The following is a 19,560-nucleotide window of genomic DNA, read 5'->3' as shown; positions in this document are numbered from 1 at the left end:
GAACAGTAAACTGTAAAGAAGTATTAGCAGCGTGTGATTGATACAGCTGTTTTAAACTGCCTTTAAATTTAGCATAAAAGTGTGTTTGTTCAAGAGATGCGTTACCCTTTTTTTCCATTCCCACCTGTAGCAGGGGTTGACGCTGTGTCCAGTCAACTCAAAGGAAGTCAACGAAAGCTGCGATCGTGCTAAACTCTGAAACTTGGATTGAACTCCGACTGAAGTTTAGGGAGCAGAGGAGCACTAATCGAACAGTTGAAGCATCGAGACTTGTCTTGAGAAGAGGAAAAACCGCGAGACGCGAGCGCTTCCTCTCTCTGACCACGATCATGGGCACCATGCGCTCCTCGCCGTGTGCGTAAGCTGCTGTGGAGGAGCCACACATTATGAGACGCCATGGCATGGTGTGAGCGAGGGGTTCAGACTTTGCTGGCCATCGTAGGGGCCTTCGCCGCGTTCAGTCTCATGACCATCGCCATCGGCACCGACTACTGGCTTTACTCGCGGGCGTACATCTGCAACGCCACTAATGCCTCGGCGGACGACACCCAGATGCAAACCAAGAAAGTCAAAGGCGACCTGACGCACTCCGGGCTGTGGAGGATCTGCTGTATCGAAGGTAAAATAAAGTCTAATAACTTAGTAGCCGTTATTCAGCAAACTTTTATGCTACTTTTTGTGCTCATTGGCACAGGTGAGCACTTGTCCAGCGATGAGCAAGCTTCTGCTTCTGGTTGTTTGTTTTACAATGTACGCAGTGTGATTGTTTTGTCATTGAAATAAACTGGATTCAAGAAAATTCTCCAACAGGGAAGAGAATGAAAATACTTGAAAAGCTTAGATTTTTTTGAAAGAAAAGAAAAGAAGAAGAAGAAAGAAAAGAAAAGAAAATGTGTTTTGTTTGGTGACGCCGCACCAAAACTCTGACAAGGGGCGCATCCTTATTTCATTATAAATCATCTCTATTGTTCAATGCGTTAAACAGCATAACAAAAGCAATAACACCAACAAAGTTATCTGTGAATGATATTTAAGAGGACAAATGGAGGGAAACTGCTGCTTGTTGCGCGCAAAGGCGGTTTTGTGCGTGCGTAATGCCACGTTTGCGTCAGTTTTCCTTTTAAATGGTTTAGTTTATCACTGAAAAAAAGGCTAAATTGACAGATCATGACGTAGAGACAAGTTTAATGTTTTGTACTTTGTTACGGACAGGAAATATCGCTTGCTCAGCAATAATTTAAGGATTCGCCCCAATTTTCTCTTTAACTCGATATGGTTGCTTGGCAACTACTTCCATAAAATTGCATAGACGGATGAAATAATCTTCAACTGCATTAGTCTCAGCAAGAAAGTGACTTTCTCCGTGAAATCCTGTCAATATTCCCTCAGCTGTTGTGCAGCCTATCCATGCTCCCCACTACACACGCCTGAGGAGTTTCGGGCTGGGCTTCCTGCGCTTGTTGAGCAGCTAGTTGTTGTTTGGACACGTTTGCACACCATTGCGCGCGACTGCTTCATTGGAGAGAGAAGCCTGATCAATGAGATCAACCAGCTGATCCGTGAAAGTAGTCGCAAGTGACGTCTGCCATCAGTGTTGTGGCGCTGTCCACTGCTGCTGGTGCTGAAACCTCCACTCTGACTGTTCCTTTTAACTAACAAGCCAAGTAAGTAAATAAATAAATAACTGTACTGACAACCTCAGATGCAGGGGACCAATCAGGGCACACTTTACGCTAGAAATAGTCAGTTGCTGACTTGTAAAATATTCTCTTTGTAAAAGCTGATCAACTAAATTCTGCTTTCAGTTGGGATGTTTACGCACTTGTCTCTTGGTGGTAGTTAGATATGTTTATGACAGTTTATATATGTTTTCTAGCCAAAAGGATGTTCCCATTTGTAGTGTGCTGTGATTGGATTTTGGCTCTTTGATAATAAGCATATCACTTAATGTAGCAAAATTATCACAAATTTCCATCACCATTGTTCTACATGATCAGAAGAAAACACTTGTCAAAACAACCCTTATTTATGTTTATAGTCAGCAGCACCCTCTAGTGGCCTTTGTAAAATAAAAGCCATCAATGTGCAAGTGACATAACAGTGTCCAAGCAGTCGAATATAAGACCTTGTCATTAGTAAAAAAAATAATAATGACAAGGTCCACTGAGGGTGCTCCTTTGAGCCAGGAGACCAGTCTTCATGTCCAGTGTGAAACCAAAAGTTAATGTTGTTATTACAAGTTACGTAACTGCTATGTCACACCTACATAACACTAGCTACCTCACTTCCGGGAGTTACATCCATTTATTTACCTTATTTAAACAACTTTTTCTAAACTGCCCCAGTAGTGGACCTAACTAAGGCAGGGTTGGCATGAAGTACGTATGTGTGTACACACACATCAGAATTACATTGATTTCCCATCTCTGTGTTTTTTAATTGGAATTCAAGATAAATAAACCTACCAATCACTAAACAGAAGTTGCACCATGCAATTATAGTGTAAAGCTTCCATCCTTTGGTCTTTTAGCTCTTAAAAATACATTTTGCCTTTAAAATGGGCTACATACTCAAGAAAACATGTTCAAAAGTACAGTCACAGTTTAAAAAAAGTACCAACAAAAATTAAAATAGAGAAGTTTCTGGTCCTGCCTCTAAAAGGGCAGATTGGATTTATAGACGGGGATAACAAGGTGGCACATGGGGTGGTGCCTAGGTACTGTTCCCCTTAACCTGAAGCTGGTTACCTAACCCTAACCAAACGGCAACAGTTTCACAATGTGTTTAAGACAGGACCATTACATTAAGGTGATCAGCTGATCTCATGCAAGTGGAAATGGCACTAACACTCCTGTGGGGCAGAATTTGACATATGGGAAAACTTGGATTTCAGCCAAACCATGTAACATTTTAGATGAATTTATGGCATGAGTGCTTTGAGGTTAGAGGATTGTTTCATATGCAGCTGAATGCAGCCATTTAAAAAGTCACACTCCACGCACTTTTGCTCTGCACTGTAACTACTCGTACTGGAATTTTAAATGCATTCCTATTTATGGATTTCCTGTAAAGTTAATCAAAAGATACATTTCCATCTCGCTCGCTTCTAACCCTTGAGAGTATCATCAGCAGAAGTGAGACGGAGTGCTCGCTCGCTATCTTCATCAGTCACCTTTTTTTTCACCATCTTCTCTTTCGCCGCATATCTTGCTGGATGTATGTTACACACAAAACTTCTTCTCTTACTTTCTATCTTACATATACATCACATCAGCACTATTGCCACAGTGTCGTGAAATTTGACTGGCCTCTGGTGGCACACCTGTAATTACAACTGATGCTAGCTGAGCCCAAAGGACTGTTCAAGGCTTAATCAAAGTGTTCATGACATTCAATCTAAGACTTTAAAGATCACTTTAAAGAACACTCAAACTTTAAAGATGACAAGATGACTTTCATACATATAGGCAGCTGGGAGACATTCCCTAAAGTTAAGTCCTCCTTTGGCTAAATGCATTCTTCAAATGTCAAAAACAAATTATTTGAGTTCCCACCTAGCTTGTGTACGTTTTGAGAGAAAGAAAGACTGGATAAGGGTCATAGCTTTAGTCATCTGCTCATTTTATTGCCCAGTTGAGAGAGAATCTCTTCCAGGAACAAATAACAAGATGGAGTCCAACAAGTTATATTAGGTGAAATGTGCAGCTTAAATAATGGGTAAGCCCCGGGACATGTTGGCTAACCTTGTAGGAGAAATTTCACTTGTCTGTCTCCTGTGCAAAACAGACTTCTGTATGAGTGTTGTGTCTTGTTGAACAAGGAGGCGGTTCACTGAAGTTGATGGCAAATGAGCTTTTAAAGGAAACAGTGAAGGCTTGTTCTTCAGCCAGTCATGCTGAAATACGACAAGAACTCTCACTTAAGGCAGACACCCTCTGATCGCTGAGCATGCTGGAGTGGCAGGAAAAGATATGATGTGTTTTAGACAGACTTCTGGTCCGACTTCAAATGAACAATTCCCTCTGATTTGCTGTGAGTCATTGTTATATCATGTAGTGGTCAATTTGAAGATTTTGGGCTATTTTTCTTCCATAAATGTAGAAAAAACATAAATACACATTTATGTTTGTAGTTTACTATACGTTGTCATTTTGCATTTGTAAATATCTTCTTAAAAAGTTAGCATTAGATAATTTTGCATCATTTGCATGTTTAGACATACGTTTTCAGAAAACTTGTGATAGAAAAAATAATTGTCTTCAGCAGGTCTATTAGTTATATTTTTACCCTATTCAACTGCAGTGCCTTTCACAAAATATTTCATTTTACAATACATTTTTTCAAGCTGTCTTTAAAAGCAAAATTGGTTTGTTTTTCTCATACTCTGAGCCAGAAAATCTTCAGTTCAGTAGCACTTACATAACCCAACTCTCCAGTTTCATTGCTATCTATATTCTGAAGGTTTTCATAATAATAATAATAATAATAGTAATTGATTTATATAGTGCTTTTAAAAATACTCAGTCGCTTTTACACACTTCACACATCATTCATAGCCTGATTTATGTTATATTTTATTCCTATTAACATGGCGAAAATAATTTTGTATGGCTGGTGACCGTATTTTCTGATACATATAGTGATAAAAGTGTTTTTAACCTGACTTTATTCAATGTTCAGCACATATTTAATAAAATCATTTCAATGTTTGAACATAAGATTGCAGAAAAGTAAAAAAAAGTATTTTTTTAATTTAAGTAATCAGTTTGAGAAGTTTCATTGCGATATCTAATAATTAAAAAATTACCCTAATCACCATTATGTGATTGTTGTGTCAGAAAAGCTGCTTTGTGGTTTCCTGTTTTGTTGGTGTGTTTCTGTGGGGCACCCGTGTGTGTGTGTGTGTGTGTGTGTGTGTGCGTGCGTATGTGCGTGCATATGTGCGTGCGTGTGTGTGTGTGTGTTAGTCTGGTGAATGCATTAGTAAGATGTCAAAGGCGTCCTCTGAGAAGCGGAGTTAGAAATGTGATTCTGGGTTGCCGGGGGGAGGTTGCCATGGTGAAGCTATGCTGAGTAATAAAAGATGGGCTCCAGTCTCTCAGACAGATGGGCTCTGGGGAGATACCTCCCCTACTGAGCTCACTCTCTTTCTCTCTCTCCTCTCTCTGTTTCTCTCACCGTCATTCCTCTGATTATTAACTCACTGGCCTCCTATGTATCACTCATTAATGCAATTATTTGACACCAACAACTTCTTTTTTTAATTGTACAATTACAAATCTTGATTGTTTCTTTTCTTTTTCCCTGCACCTGTCACTGCTTTTCCCCAGATCCTTCTTTGGATGACACCCAATTACACTGAAACACTGATCTTATGGATATAAAATACATGCATGTTACACACACAGTATAATGATTATTTTACACGCTGGTTGCGCTTCTGTATCGATCCAGAGAATGTGCTCAAAGATCAAAAGGAAAAGTGAAAAGGGGTTGAAGTGAAAACATTTTAAAACATGGGAGAGAGAGAAGTGGATAATTGAGACATGATAGTGGTAAGAGTGTTGTTAAAAGAGACCGAAGATGAGAGTTTAAAGAGACTGGAAGAGTGAGGTTGAGAGAGTGGAGATAGTCTCTGAGAGTCTGGGCTGTTAGGGATGTTTCATCACTTTATCACTGCTTTTCCTTCACTCTCTCTTCCCCAGCAGCCTCAGACATTAGCCATGAAAATTTAGCAGACAAATGTGACATTGGAATTTTGTGCTGACGGCTGGAATGAAATCCTGTTGCAATATTTGGTAAGAAACACGTCAAAGGTGCCTTTTGTCAACAATATCAGTTTTGTTTTGTTTACATTCAGCATTTACTCATCAAAACAAATCACATGCATTCTATGTTCTAACAAGGTGAATGCATTTCTGAGTTCATAAGTAATTTCCGCCACAAAACTTGTAATTCATCTAGATGAGCTGTCTACCACAACTTTTTGATGGACACAACATTGCTAACTAGGATGCAAACAGCCACTCAGGCATAGAAAGAATCAGCCAGTGATTGCCACTTAACAGATAATGTTCTCATTGATTTTGATTAAGAACACAGGTCACCACTGGATAATCCCACAGCAAGAGTGTACATGCCCTCAAAAATCCAATCACTAAAAAGTTACATACCCATATTTGCAACAGCACATTTAAGTGAGAGAACAGTGGCTGTAATGGAACTCTGTGAAGCAGTTTTGTTTATATTCACTGTTAATGCATAATGTGTAATGTTTAAGACAAACTTGTTGAATACATTGTTTTTCTCATGAAAAGCTTGCAGCTATTTAGAGCTTTGCTAGCTTGCACTCTTCTACTCACCTACCTTGTTGGCACGTCGCTTGCTAGTATCACATGCTACAAGATCCAAATAGGTCTGTGTACATTTTGGTTGTTGCATTATTGAATTAAATTATAGTTTTTCAGCACTTCACAAGACAGTTAAGCACCATATGAATTACCAGGGGCATCTAACTACTAAGGGCATGCTTTTGTTGCATGACATACTTTGGCCTGTTTGCCAAACTACTTTAAATGTAACCATAACCACTTCTGTCTGAGGAATCCAGCTCGCACAAACCCAACATTCACTTAGCGGTGGTAGCAACTCTGCACTAGGTCTAATCTGTGTAACAGCAGCAACAGATCGTTTGCTGATCTTAGACCGCCCCTGCTGGATCAGCTAACTCTGCAGTTACACAGGTTACACCCAGGGTTGTGGATCCGTGTCTGGAGTTGCCACTAGCTCTCCTCCTAGGGAAGTCGCCTTTCCTTAACTCATTTGTGATCTGTCAAACAGTCAATTCATCCTCTCCATTGAATCACATTATTTTAACATCCAAATAATGAATTTGCAAGATGGAATGTTGAAATTTTCCTTGTTACCAGAATAGAAAAGAGCTCTTACTGCTGCTACATTCTCACTGTTCATTGCATGAGAGAATCTGTCTAGTTTTTGGACATGTTTTCAGTTTCAGTTTACATCCACAGGTGTGTTATGGATGTCTAGGCCCCAGAACAGCTACCACAGTAGCAGAGGCAGAAATGACAGCATGCGGCAGCAAAAAATCAGACGTCTGACTTTTAATTCAAAGTCTAACCTTTCAATATTCATAATGCTCCTATGTTTTATTCTGTTAAAAGTGGAGGGAAGATTTTCTCGGTGAAGAGACTGGGTCTTTGAATAGAAGGTGCCTGAGGGCTTGAGAACTTCAGAACCTCAGATCTACAGCAGCCTACCCTCAAATGTTTTCTGACATGGTTAGAGGTGAAAACAAGACAGTTCACCACCAGTTTGGATATTATTTTACAGAAAAGAGACTCTATAACCTATGTGTCTCTTGATCATAAAAGCTGGGTGTTGATCTAGCACATGGTCAACTTGTAGTTCCTTTCACACCATCTGTCGTAATTGGAGAATCTCTTGGAGAATCTCCTGCTCCACTTTAAAGACATAGTATTTCCCTTTAGCTGTTATTAGCTTTTTGTCCCTACACATGCTGTTACTGCCATCAGTCACATTCACACTCTGTGCTTTTGGATTCTCTGCAGGTATCAACAAAGGAAGCTGTTTTCGGATCAATCATTTTCCAGAGGATAACGACTACGATACAGACAGCTCAGAGTACATCTTACGTAAGTCACTGCAACCACTTCATCTTCAAACACTTAAACCCTTAATCCTCTGTCTTTTTTTCTTGGAGTGGTGATGGAGTTATCACAAGGGTACTTAATGTGTCATGACATCTCTATTCCTCCCCCATAAAAGCCTGATGTCATGACAGTAATTGGAGTTATGGAGATGATGGAGTGTGTAGTGTGCTGATGAGTAATAGGTCGAAAACATGACTTTACTCACTGAGAGCACATTTGACCAAGGTAGTTTGATGAAGACGTGTCACCCTGAGTGGTAACAATAAAATTGTTCTAAACACAATGGTTGATGGGGGTTGTTACAGTCCATCTTTCCAATTTGCTTGAGGTTTCACATCAGCTTCACTCTGAATATCACATTTGGCTTCTAGTTTGATGTTCTGTACCCCAAAGCAACTGTTCCCGTCTTTGCTGTTGTCTGAAATGATGAATTTCAATGTGCTCATAAAGTCTCTTGGTTAGTGTCATGGGAAGGCAGGGACGTCTGCTAATCAGGCCTTAGTGTTTGTGGAAGCATTCATCTGTTCAACCTGAGGCGCTTTTTCTTCTTCTTTCACTCCCTTTATTTCCACCCTGATGGCAGATGTACTGTATCAGCCAGGAGTGCCATACATTATTATTTTTAGGACAGCCAGTAATGATATCAAGTGGCACGCGAGTAGTACCACGAATATATAGAAGGATACTTGTTATTTTACAGGGTTTAAGGGTTCAGAAAATATGAACTCCAATCTATACTTTATAATTGAGTACACTCAGACATAATTTGTATGCTGTCAGACAGTGCATTTAAATTAAAGGTACCTTGTAGCGTTTTCTTGTAAACAAACACTACATTCAGTGTTACCCACCACAACCTAAATGTGTGTATCATTGAGTTCTAATGCTGCTGTTTCATTGCATGCTATGGCTTTGCTCGAGTCCACTCATTTGACTTTTGGTACCAGGACCTTTTCTTTATTTTGTTTTCCACTGCGGATGATCCGTGTCATATTCTCAGCTGATCGCCATAGGACAGCTGGTGAAGCTGCCGTGAAATCATAGTCAGTGCGACACCTGCTGAATCCCATATCAGCAACCAAACAGAGGAGCATCTTAGCGTAGTGTATGGCGTGATTTTGTGGACTGCCATATTTTAAAATCTGGGTCAAGTGCATAAAAATATTTCGGTTGCTATTGATAGATGCTTGGCTATTTTAGAATGACAGGTTTGTGCAGGCCTTTCTAGTGATGTGTTTCTCTCAGACCAATCAGTGGTCTGCAGTATTTTAACTCCACTTCTATATTGGCTCAGTTTACTTAGAAGCTCAACTGAGGTTGAACCAATAAGCATTACAGGTAATATCCATAGCAAACCAAAAAAGAGCATGTTGAGCCATGCAGCCGTCCATGCATCCTTCCTCATAAAACATAAAATAGTATTTTAGATCATGCATTGTTTTCATCCATGGTTGTTTAGCTAGCAGTATTTCTTAATCTCTCTTTGCTGACGCACTGCTGCATATTTTGGCATGTGTTTGCCACCTGTTGATCAGTGGAATAGGTTAAAACCATTGGCAGGAAGGTGTCCATTAAAAAACATCTTCATACTACCACAGGTCAAAAACTCCTCATGCAACCTTTGTTAACTGGCTCTACTCTTTTCGGACAAGTGACAACTCAAAGTATTGCTGCTGATGGTACTTAGTCAAGCCATCAGAAGTGAATTGCCACAGGGGTCTATTCTTGGTCCAATGCTGTTTACTTAATATATAAATAGGATCATTCTTTCCAATCAGTGTTTAGATATGTCCATTCTTTGCTGATGGTACAATTTGATATGTCCCTGGCTCCACCACAGCAAAGGCCATGAGTCATTGTCAGTGTGGCTTCCATTTTCTTTAAATATCACTTCTTAGTCACAAACTAGTTTAAAATGCAGAAAGACCAAGTACATGGTATGCTCCATTAAAACCTTAAATGGCACCATATTACTCTTGCTGAGTCATACAAATACTTAAGAATGTAGCTTCATGGGAGACAAGTCATTCATGATTCATATTCACCATTTGACTGTAGAAATGAAGGACGTCTTGCCTGCTTCCATCACAGAAATGAGATTGTGCAGTCATAGAATTAAAAATTATGGATCGAAGGGACATATGTATTTAAATCAACATAGCAGAATGGTCAGAACAGCAGATTTTTGTATTTTTACCAATGCCACTGAAAGGAAACTTACAGAGGAAAAATGACAAATGTGTTACTCATCTTTGCTCTTGGTGTAAAGAAGAAATAGACATCTTGTGTTATTCATCAATAAAGCCCTATTGTCAAAGCTTTCAACTTCACATCTCTTCTCTCATTTAAATCTAATAAAGCAAACAAGCAAGTAACTAATGAACTTTAGATGTCCCTCATGTATGCACAAATATTGGCAGAACTGGATTCAAGTAACACCTTTAAAATGGAATGAGCTGCAAACTTTCCCCAAAATACTCCCACATCCCCTCAGAGATTCTAAAGCATTATTAACTGATTTTTTTTAATTCACTATTGTTGTTGATGCTTTTTTCAACAAGATCTTCAACCTTAACAGAAGAATAGACCATTTGTCAATACCACCCGTATGAGCGTTTTTCAAAATGAGTGTTTCACGGCTCACATTACCGCAGATCGTTCTAAAAATAGCACACGTCATTATACATACATGTACGGTTCGCGGTTATAAAAAGGCTGAAGTTTCTGTAAATTTAGGCTACAAAACCACTGATCTAGAATTAGGACAAAAAACTTCCTGGTAAGGCGTTATTAAAGACAGTTTAAACAGTAATTAAATGTACGTAAATGCTGGAAGTGAAATAGTTGCAAGGGTGAAGTGAGCCACTGAAGTTACGTAAAAAAAAAAACGTAACTTACGTAAAAACCTGATTCACAAACCGTGAGCCACGGAAGTTACTTAAAAAACTCTTTTGTTTCATTTCTCACAGTGTTGAACCCACAGAGTTATCATCAGACTCTGCAGTTCCCCTCAGCTCTACACACAATTTTTGTGCCTTTAAGCTTATTGGGCCTCATTCACCAATATCTTCTTAAGAATCTTCTTAAATTCTTTCTTAAGTCCTTCTTAAGAAGATTTCTAAGAAGACCCTACGCCAGATTCATCAACGTGTTCTTAAGCCGCTGAATTGTTCGCAGCCGTGTTCTTAAATTGATGAATGCCATCTCCTCGTAAATTGAGCGCGCGTGCCAGGTGAGTCTAATTAACATAGGATTAGCATAGGTAACCGCCCATTAATGCCCATAAAAGGACCCATAAAAAGGACTGCAGGGCTGTGTGTAGACGCCACACAGAAGAAACATCAACAGAATGCCTAAAGCAAAGCGTAAATCTGTTGGAGTTGAAGAAAAAAAAAAAAAAAAAAAATTAGCAGCCTTAGTGCAGGTTGCAACAACACAAACAATTTATTTTCTGGAATAATACCTTGAAACCACAATATGTAACTGGCCGTAGAGGCCAAACTGGTCAGAGAGTTGGACTGTGATTACTTTATCAAGGACTTTTCCTCGAAGAAGGCCAGTAAAAAGCCGGTGGTTTAGGTGAGTAGTTCCGGTCGGACGGTCGGTCTGAACACATTAGCGCGATTTAGTGCATTTTTTATTACCATTACAACATGACTCCTCCATGGCATGTGCCTGTATTTGTGTGTGTAAGTGCGTCTGTGTGCGCCGGCCAGCGCGAGGGAGAGAGATTATTAATGGGACACTCTGGATGCGCTGGTTGATAGTTTTTTTTAGGTGGTTACCTATATTTTAATTAATACTACAAGGGCTGGCTATTTGAGCTTTCTGTCTCTCCCATAATATATGTATCGTCCTGTACATGGCAGGTGCCAAACAAAACAGACCTAAACTGACAGTAATGTTGTGTGGTTGTGTGTGCCGGTGTTATGTGCGCAATGGGAAGAGCGCCTTTGCGCGCACACTTTGCGTGTGTAGGCAGGGGCCCGTGGTGAGTTTGTGTCCAGAGGTTGTGGACAGAGGGGTTGCAACCTTGGCTTGATTTTATTTTTATTTTTTTATCACAGATGAAGTCCCCCAATTTACTTGATTCATGTTAAAGCGTTGACACATTTATTTTAATTAAAATGAAAAAAAATGAAATGAATAAATAAATAAATACATAAATATGACGGAAATATCACTGTAATGTATTTTATTGAACTTAACAAAAGAAGAAAACACAAGCATGCCAACATGTCAGTACTGAAATGTGCTTAAGAGTACTCCTGAGTGTTCGTAGGATTTGTTCTTACCTAAGAAAAATCCTGGATAAGAAAAAAATTCATGAATGCCACAATCTTCGTAAAATCTTCGTAAGTAGCACTTAAGAACAAATTTGTTCTTAAGAACGGTTCGTGAATGAGGCCCATTGTTTTTACATTGTTATGGTGCCTTAAGCGCCCCAAATCCAGATATTTACCTCAGAGCTGGTGGAGACCAAAACAGAGCTAAAAGAAGTCATTGTTGGATTTGTCAGGCGGTTATAAATATGAATCCTAACGTATGTTTATGTTGTCAGTATTTGCTGGATGAGTAAATAGACTGTTGAATCTGAATACATTTGTCATGTCAACTTTATAAGATAGTGATATGTCAGTCTGTTGTGCTGCTCGCAAGTGGCCAACATGTTACTGCAGTTTTAAAAATCTCGTAAATGATAATAATAATAATAATAATAATAATAATAATAATAATAACAATAGCAATACATGGTAAATAAATACAATTTTACCTCTAGTACTGACTAATTCTACTAAAGTACTTTGTCTTTTTTTTTATGATAAATGAACCACATGCTTCTCTGGCTTTGCTTTATAAATGTTTCAAGTGATGTGTTTCTTTATTTGTGCTGACAATAAGGCTTTAATGTCTCTGTCTATTTTTTATGAACAGGTATAGTGCGGGCATCGAGCCTCTTCCCCATTCTCAGCAACATTCTGCTTATGTTGGGTGGCCTGTGTGTCGGGGTTGGACGCGTCTACAACAATAAGAACAACATCCTTCTCAGCGCTGGCATCCTGTTTGTTGCTGCAGGTAGGAAGAGTCTGACAGTGCACTAAACACAACAACAACAAATAGATTTTGTGCATGGCCACATACAGAAATAAGGAGGACATAAGACAGAAGGAGAAGACAGACACAACACAAGATGGTCTCCCTCTGGTGTCAAGTTTTGTCTCTTTCTTTTAGGAACCCTGACCATATTTTCCAACAAAAAATACGATACATATGCCTTTTCCCACCAGTAAAATTTGTTGTTTCCACAATACTTAACTGATAAAGTGCAGATATCTTATATCCTTCGAGCACATCCCCCCTTTCCCTTGACTCCATTGTTTCTGTCTAATTGGCTGTGATAAATGATTATTTCTGAATATGTAATAAAATGTGTCAGAAAGTGAAAATCTGCAAGAAAGGTGTGAATATTCAAGTTTTCTTGTTAATACCTAGTTGTCTTATTAAGACTATTTGGTCTCTCAATTTAAAAATAACTTGTAAAGATGATTTTCTCAGGTGTTGAATGTAATAAAGATACTTGTAAATGAAGAGAGGTGTAGATGAACATACGTTTGTACCGAAACATTAGGCCTTTTACCGTTTTCTATCATTTCCCCTCTTAATTCTCTTCATCTCTTCTTTTCTGATCTCTCCTCTCTTCAGGCCTGAGCAACATCATCGGCATCATTGTCTACATCTCCAGCAACGCCGGAGATCCAAGTGACAAGAAAGACGAGGACAAGAAGAACCACTACAGCTACGGCTGGTCCTTTTACTTCGGGGCCCTCTCCTTCATCGTGGCTGAATCAGTGGGTGTCCTGGCAGTCAACATATATATCGAGAAAAACAAAGAGACACGCTTCAGAGCCCAGAACTTCATCAAAGCCACCTCCTCCTCTTCGCCATACTCTCGCATCCCAAGTTACCGCTACCGACGAAGGGGCTCACGCTCAAGCTCAAGGTCGAGTGAACCGTCCCGCGAGCCCTCCCCAGTAGGAAGGAAGATGAGAGGAGGGAGCGGCGGAGGACGAGGAGAAGGAGGAGGGTTGGGGATGGGTTTGCCAATGGGGGATATATCCTTGTACGCCCTCAGTAGGGACCCTCTGAAGGGCGGAGGTGCTGCTGCAGGGCCCTACAGTCCAGAGAGGGACTCTGGGTTTTTACAAGTCCACAACTGCTTCCAGAAAGATCTGAAAGATGGAGGGAACAGGAGGACCACGCCGGTATGAGGTCAGGAGTGCATCACTGTGTAAAACAATAAGCTTGATGGGACACATTAGATGTTGTACAGTTGATGAGAAAGGACAATTCCTCCCCGGGGCTGTTCTCAGTGTTGAAAGGTCAGGGCTCAAAATAGTTTTTCCTGTGCGTCCCTCTGTGACAGAAAAGTGCCAATCTGTGTGTCATTTGGAGGAAGAGGGACAGGTGGTATCAAAATAACTTTTTATGATATGACTCGATATCTAAAAAGTTGACAAAGACATTTTGTAGCAACATGATACCCTATTTTATGAGTGGCTTCTCCTCTTACACAAAGACTGAAACTGCTGTACCAATTCCAGTATTCTTTAAAGGATAATTGCCTGATCAAATAATTAAGTTTTTTTTTTTTTTTACTTGATGCTCAATATAATATTATATATATATATAATATAATAATATAATATTATTCTGGATATTGAACTTCAGGTAATGATGCTTTTAAAGTAGTGTAAAGTGTTCTGGAAATAAACTTTTTTCTTTTATTCTGAGACAAAAACAAACTTTTGTCTGCAAAATAGTTTCCTAAAATGAAGTGATTCATGTGATTGTTTGAGTATTATTATATTGTATTTGTGATTTAACACAACTGGTGCTAACTTAATCAGTACACCTTTGATATTTTTAAGCCTTCTCAACTGCCACTTAAATTCCTCTCGAGCTTGTGTGTGAGTCTGGTGAAAAATATGTGTGTTAAGGTATGTGAAATGTGTGTTATGGCCCCGAGACACTGCCACACTATATAGATTTCTGTAGATATATATCGACAAATATGACAAAAGACACAGTAATGTCAGTACATTCCAGTATGCTGCGTGATGTATCAGTGTTAACATTATATGAGTGTAGTTTGTTCGCTCAGGGACGATGTATGGAACAAAGGAATCTAACTTTTAGAGATGTAGAGCTTATCACGAGAGAGAGCAAATATGTTTACGTTTTTTCGTTTTTTTACCTAAGCCAGACAGACTGTTACTGTTGGTGTGTGTAAAAACAGATGTGAGATCACGCTGTATGTGTTGCTGTTAATTAACATGACTCATGTTTCTGCATTTACTGCTTTTGTGTTCATTTGTAATCAGTGCAGAACTTCTATTTAAAGTATTTCTGCACTCTTTACCTGTTCTGACATCGAGAAACTATTTCATGTCATGTGACTTCCTGAACTGGGCAATTATTTTGACATGACAGATTTTGTAAAAATGCACTATTTAGTTATTCTCTGTATAGCTTTTGTGATTAAGACACAATAATAATTCAGTATTAAAAAAACCTCAATATAAAACTACAAATACATTTTTCAAGTAACAACAAAAAAAAAATGGAGAACAGGACAAATGGGCAGATGATGTAACAATGGGCCCCTGGGCACAGACATTAAAAAGTCACAACCACCTCTCCTTTGTTGTTGTGTCTATAGTGATTTTGTGGATCATTGTTTTGTGTCACTGCATAATTCTTTTGGTCTTTTTGCCCCTTTTTGTAATTTCTTTGCTTGTCTCTTACCCCTTATCGACCAAAGCAGTTTAGGGCTGGTTCAGATTCGGGGCTAGTGCTGGTTAGCAGTTGATTAAACTTGCAGACCAGTGCTGAACCTGTTTGCTTTTTCCACAGGCTCTAGAGTCACGTCCTTGCATCACTGTTAACGTCTATATCTGAGGAGGCCTACAATAACGGCAAACTACATGTCTCTCCAACACATCTGTGCTGCTCAATTTAATCATTATGGACGCTGAATACATTCTTATTAACACTGAATGTAAAACTTAATGTTGGACTTTGTTGTAAGCTAACTAGCCCGCTAATGTTAGCATGCTAGCGATTGCCTGCTAGTGATTGCCCGCTAGCGATTGCCCGCTAGCGATTGCCTGCTAGCGATCGCCCACTATTGTTAGCACACTACTTCGCCCATATCAATCACATTGCAATTAAACAAATCAAATAAATGAATGATAAATGTTTTAGTTGGTCTCTCTCAACGGCACCAAGTCTTATTGGTCTTCTTTGACCAGGTCTTGGTCTTGCTAGCCCACTAAAGTTAACACACTAGCTCGCCCGTATCTGGTGGAAAATTCACAATTGGGCACCGGGCGGGAACCGGCTCTGGTCAAAAAGCCTTATTTTTTTGTTCCATTTTATAGTCGTTGTCAGTCTGTGATCTTTTTGTGTGTTTCTTTGCAGCTGATGGCATCTTTTTGTAGTTGTTTTGGTCTCTTTGCAGTCTTTTTGTGTCTCTTTGTAGTAATGTTTTTGTTTTTTAATCATTCCTTTCTCTAACCAGTCTCTTCCTAGTTAGTAGCCTACATGCCCCCAAACACTTTGGGCCACCTATGCACAGTAGGCAAATTTAGTTGGCCTAATCCATTTTGGCAAATTACATTGACTTTACAAGCACATTGTATGATATAGTTTGTCCTGTAAGGTTTCTGTGAATCTCTATTACAAAGTATTCTGGGACCAAACTGAGCCAGTGTTGGATGGATAATTAAGTTCTATCTTTCCAACTGAGCAAAGAGCAGTCTTGTTATTCACAGTTAATGCTATTAGATTCAATCATTTGGATGCTAAGGGCAAATACATCTGGGATATCTTGCCAATGACTTCTAACCAGAAGTTTTAAAGCAGTGTCTAGAACCAGGTTTCCTAATTTTAGGAATTTTTAGCAACTTAGGAATCACGGTTAACTTTATTTGGTTGTGGCTTTATGCAGAAATATGAGAATTGGTCCAATGCGTTTGTTTTTCTCTATAGAGGAAGTATTTTAGGTAATGACGCGGGGCTGATGGGCCCGCTATGCCCTGCTATGAAACTGCATGGCAGACAGTCGGGCAACCACAGGGTGTTAAAGGAAATCGGCATCAGCCAACTTAATGCTTGACTGAACTAACCGGCTCCCAAATGCTCATCCAGACTTCAAAAAGCTTTTCTCCTTGTCTCCGAATAAGAGCCGGAGCAGAGCGAGCATCGTATGTGTGTGAGAGGTTAGTAAAAGTTCAAATTACTCATTCTTTGTATAGCTCACGCTCGACTGGGATCCACGTCAGCTTCATGGTTTGTTTCCCTGTTGAATATTTTTAGAAGCAGCTGGAATTGGTTTAATTTGGTTGTTGGTTTGTGAATCAGTGTCACGGTGGTTGCCATGCGTATTGGTCATGATAGGCTGTGTACTCTGTTATCATTCAAGTCACTGATGTGGAGAAGGGGAAGCCTTGAATTAGAATAGACTTATTTTCATTCTGTATGTGTGTGTGTTATGTATCGTTATGCCAAATTGGTGTGTTGACCTTGTTTCCCATTACAGCCCTGAATTTGAGCAATTCTTCTTCACCCCTCTCCTCTGTCCATCACCCAGGCTGTTAAGCCCTGTGAATTTGAATGCCATGGACCCTCACTGGTATTTTCATCCACAATAAAGCCGCACCCCCACTCCCTCCTGTAGTGCGCCAGTGAAAATTCTTCCCGGTAATTGAGAGGGAAATGGCAGGGTCACCTCTCCATGCAGTCAAAGAACTAGCCAAGGTGCTTGTTAGCATCGGTGCCTCGCTGTGCAGGATGGATAAAATAACGATTTGGGGTCTCAACTCAGGTTCTGCCTTTGTAACTTGATTTGCTGGCGTGACAAATGGTCCAGCACACTTTATGGCTCAGCTATCTTTATACTCCATCTGACACACCCAAAGCCATGAGAAAGCATTTATAGCCAGCTGTGATTTATTTTAAAAGCAATTTATTGGCTGTAATTTTAGTAATGAAAAGCTGCTCAAAGATATTTTGGATGTGGCTACAGATCACATGTCTCCTCTTGTGACACTTGGAGACAGATGAAGGATTATTGTTGGACTTACAATACAAATACAACTATAACTGGGGGGTTTAAATGTTACAACAATTTGTATACAAACGGGAAATATATTTTGTATTAACTGGGGCCAATGACTGTCACTAGATTAGATTTCCTCCGTTAAATAATGACTCAATTTTAAGGCTTTAAAGATGATATGTGCACATATAGAATATAATTTGTGTCATCTAAAACCACTCATGTGACTAACTAGTATCATGTCTGATAGTATAATATCATAAAATGGCCAAGCCACCAATGGTCAGCCATCTAATTCATTTACAATCTCAATTCCAAAGAAGTTGGGACATTGTAAAACTCAAATAAAAAACCCACCTGCCAGTATAGGTTTACCAAAAGAATTTTGAGCCAGTTCTTATAACAGAAGTACCGTGAGACCAAAACACATGTACGAAGCTTCATCTGAAAGGTAACATCTTGTAGTTTCTGCAGCTGTTTAGCATGTGGCTAAAACACAACCAAAGCTACATCAGTTAAAACAAACAAAATATTTTTTTGGTCAAACCCTATCCTTACTGGCTGGATGACAGGTGGGTTTTAAGAGTTTAAGTATAGTTTTTTTTTCAATGTAATATATGTAACAAAGGATTAGCAAACTATCACACTGTCTTTTATTTTACCTTTAGACAAGGTCCCAACTTTTTTAGAGTTGAGGGTATATGAGGCACTGTTTCATCAGCAGCTTAGTTTAATGTTATATGATTATACTGTTTATTAGCACAATGTGTATCTCCCAGTTACAGGATGAATGTAAAAAGCCAGATACGATTTCCTCCTGAGAGATCCAATCTCCACAGGCGCGCTCTCTCTCCTCCCAAGTTTGCTTTGAAAATTTAAAGTGGTTAAGGTTTCTCCCCAGCAGGCGGCTTGGTTCCTCACTCCCTGTTGATATATCGGTGCCATACTGTCGATCCAGGAACCACAGGCATCCATTAGCATGACATCTGTCACTGTGCTAAGACTGGATTTAGCCAGCAGCACTTGGAGCTTAACCTTTTTCATCTGCTATGACACTTGAAAAACAACAGATTGTGATGGTATAATGTAGCAAATTATTTTTAAAATGTTGTTTAACTGATAACAGGCAGAAATCACTTATTATAACCCGTGAATTAAACAAGGTTAACCTCTAAATACAAGAGGAGATCATAATTCCTCTGCTGAAATTCAGCATTGAATACATTTTTTCCCCCCATAATAAATATAAACAAAGTTAAAAATCACACATTAAGTTCAAATACAACTGAACGTAACATGTTTTTCCACTGATGCCCATTAAAGGTTTTTGTTACAATTCAATTAGTTCACCATGAATGAAAAAAAGTGTGTACAATATCAATTCAGCCAGTAAGATTTCAAGGTGGTAAATTGTTACAGAAGAGAACTGGGGTTCTGGTTATGATAATTTACATCATAATTGTGAGCTTGGTGCAGAACTGTGTTGCATTCTTTTAAGTCATTGTATCTATAAGTGTTCTTCATAAACCCTCAACCCTCTATGGTCTGCGCAAAATACTTATATTGTCTGCTTTAGTTGACGACTTGTATTTTCAGTGAAATAAAACCTATATCAATAATGTATAATATACTACTGAGCCTGTAAATATAAAGTGTCTTTAATTATTTCTATGAGAAGTTTGTAATGTATCATTTTGCTGATAAATGACTCTGACATTAAAAAGAGAGTGAATGGAAACTGAAAGT

General features: G+C 39.1%; 1 protein-coding gene across 1 annotated transcript; it reads left to right on the top strand.

Annotated features, from left to right (window-relative positions):
- Positions 1-19,410, top strand: LOC131974790 (voltage-dependent calcium channel gamma-4 subunit-like). The gene is made up of 4 exons (XM_059337262.1): positions 1-619; positions 7,593-7,676; positions 12,630-12,770; positions 13,398-19,410. Exons 1-4 carry the CDS (start codon positions 397-399, stop codon positions 13,961-13,963), a joined length of 1,014 nt encoding a protein of 337 aa, XP_059193245.1. The 5' UTR covers positions 1-396; the 3' UTR covers positions 13,964-19,410.
- Positions 19,411-19,560: the final 150 nt, after the last annotated feature.

The sequence above is a fragment of the Centropristis striata genome, chromosome 1, assembly GCF_030273125.1.
Source record: "Centropristis striata isolate RG_2023a ecotype Rhode Island chromosome 1, C.striata_1.0, whole genome shotgun sequence".
Lineage (NCBI taxonomy): Eukaryota > Metazoa > Chordata > Actinopteri > Perciformes > Serranidae > Centropristis > Centropristis striata.
The sequence above is the reverse complement of the archived record's forward strand: the minus strand, read 5'-3'. Positions and strand labels throughout refer to the sequence as shown.

What these genes read in the sequence shown, in the direction of transcription:
- LOC131974790 (XM_059337262.1), top strand. Translation starts at nt 397, where the DNA reads ATGGCATGGTGTGAGCGAGGGGTTCAGACTTTGCTGGCCATCGTAGGG. An exon ending in CAGCTCAGAGTACATCTTAC is followed by an intron (nt 7,677 to 12,629) that starts GTAAGTCACTGC and finishes TTTTATGAACAG; the next exon opens with GTATAGTGCGGGCATCGAGC. An exon ending in CATCCTGTTTGTTGCTGCAG is followed by an intron (nt 12,771 to 13,397) that starts GTAGGAAGAGTC and finishes TCCTCTCTTCAG; the next exon opens with GCCTGAGCAACATCATCGGC.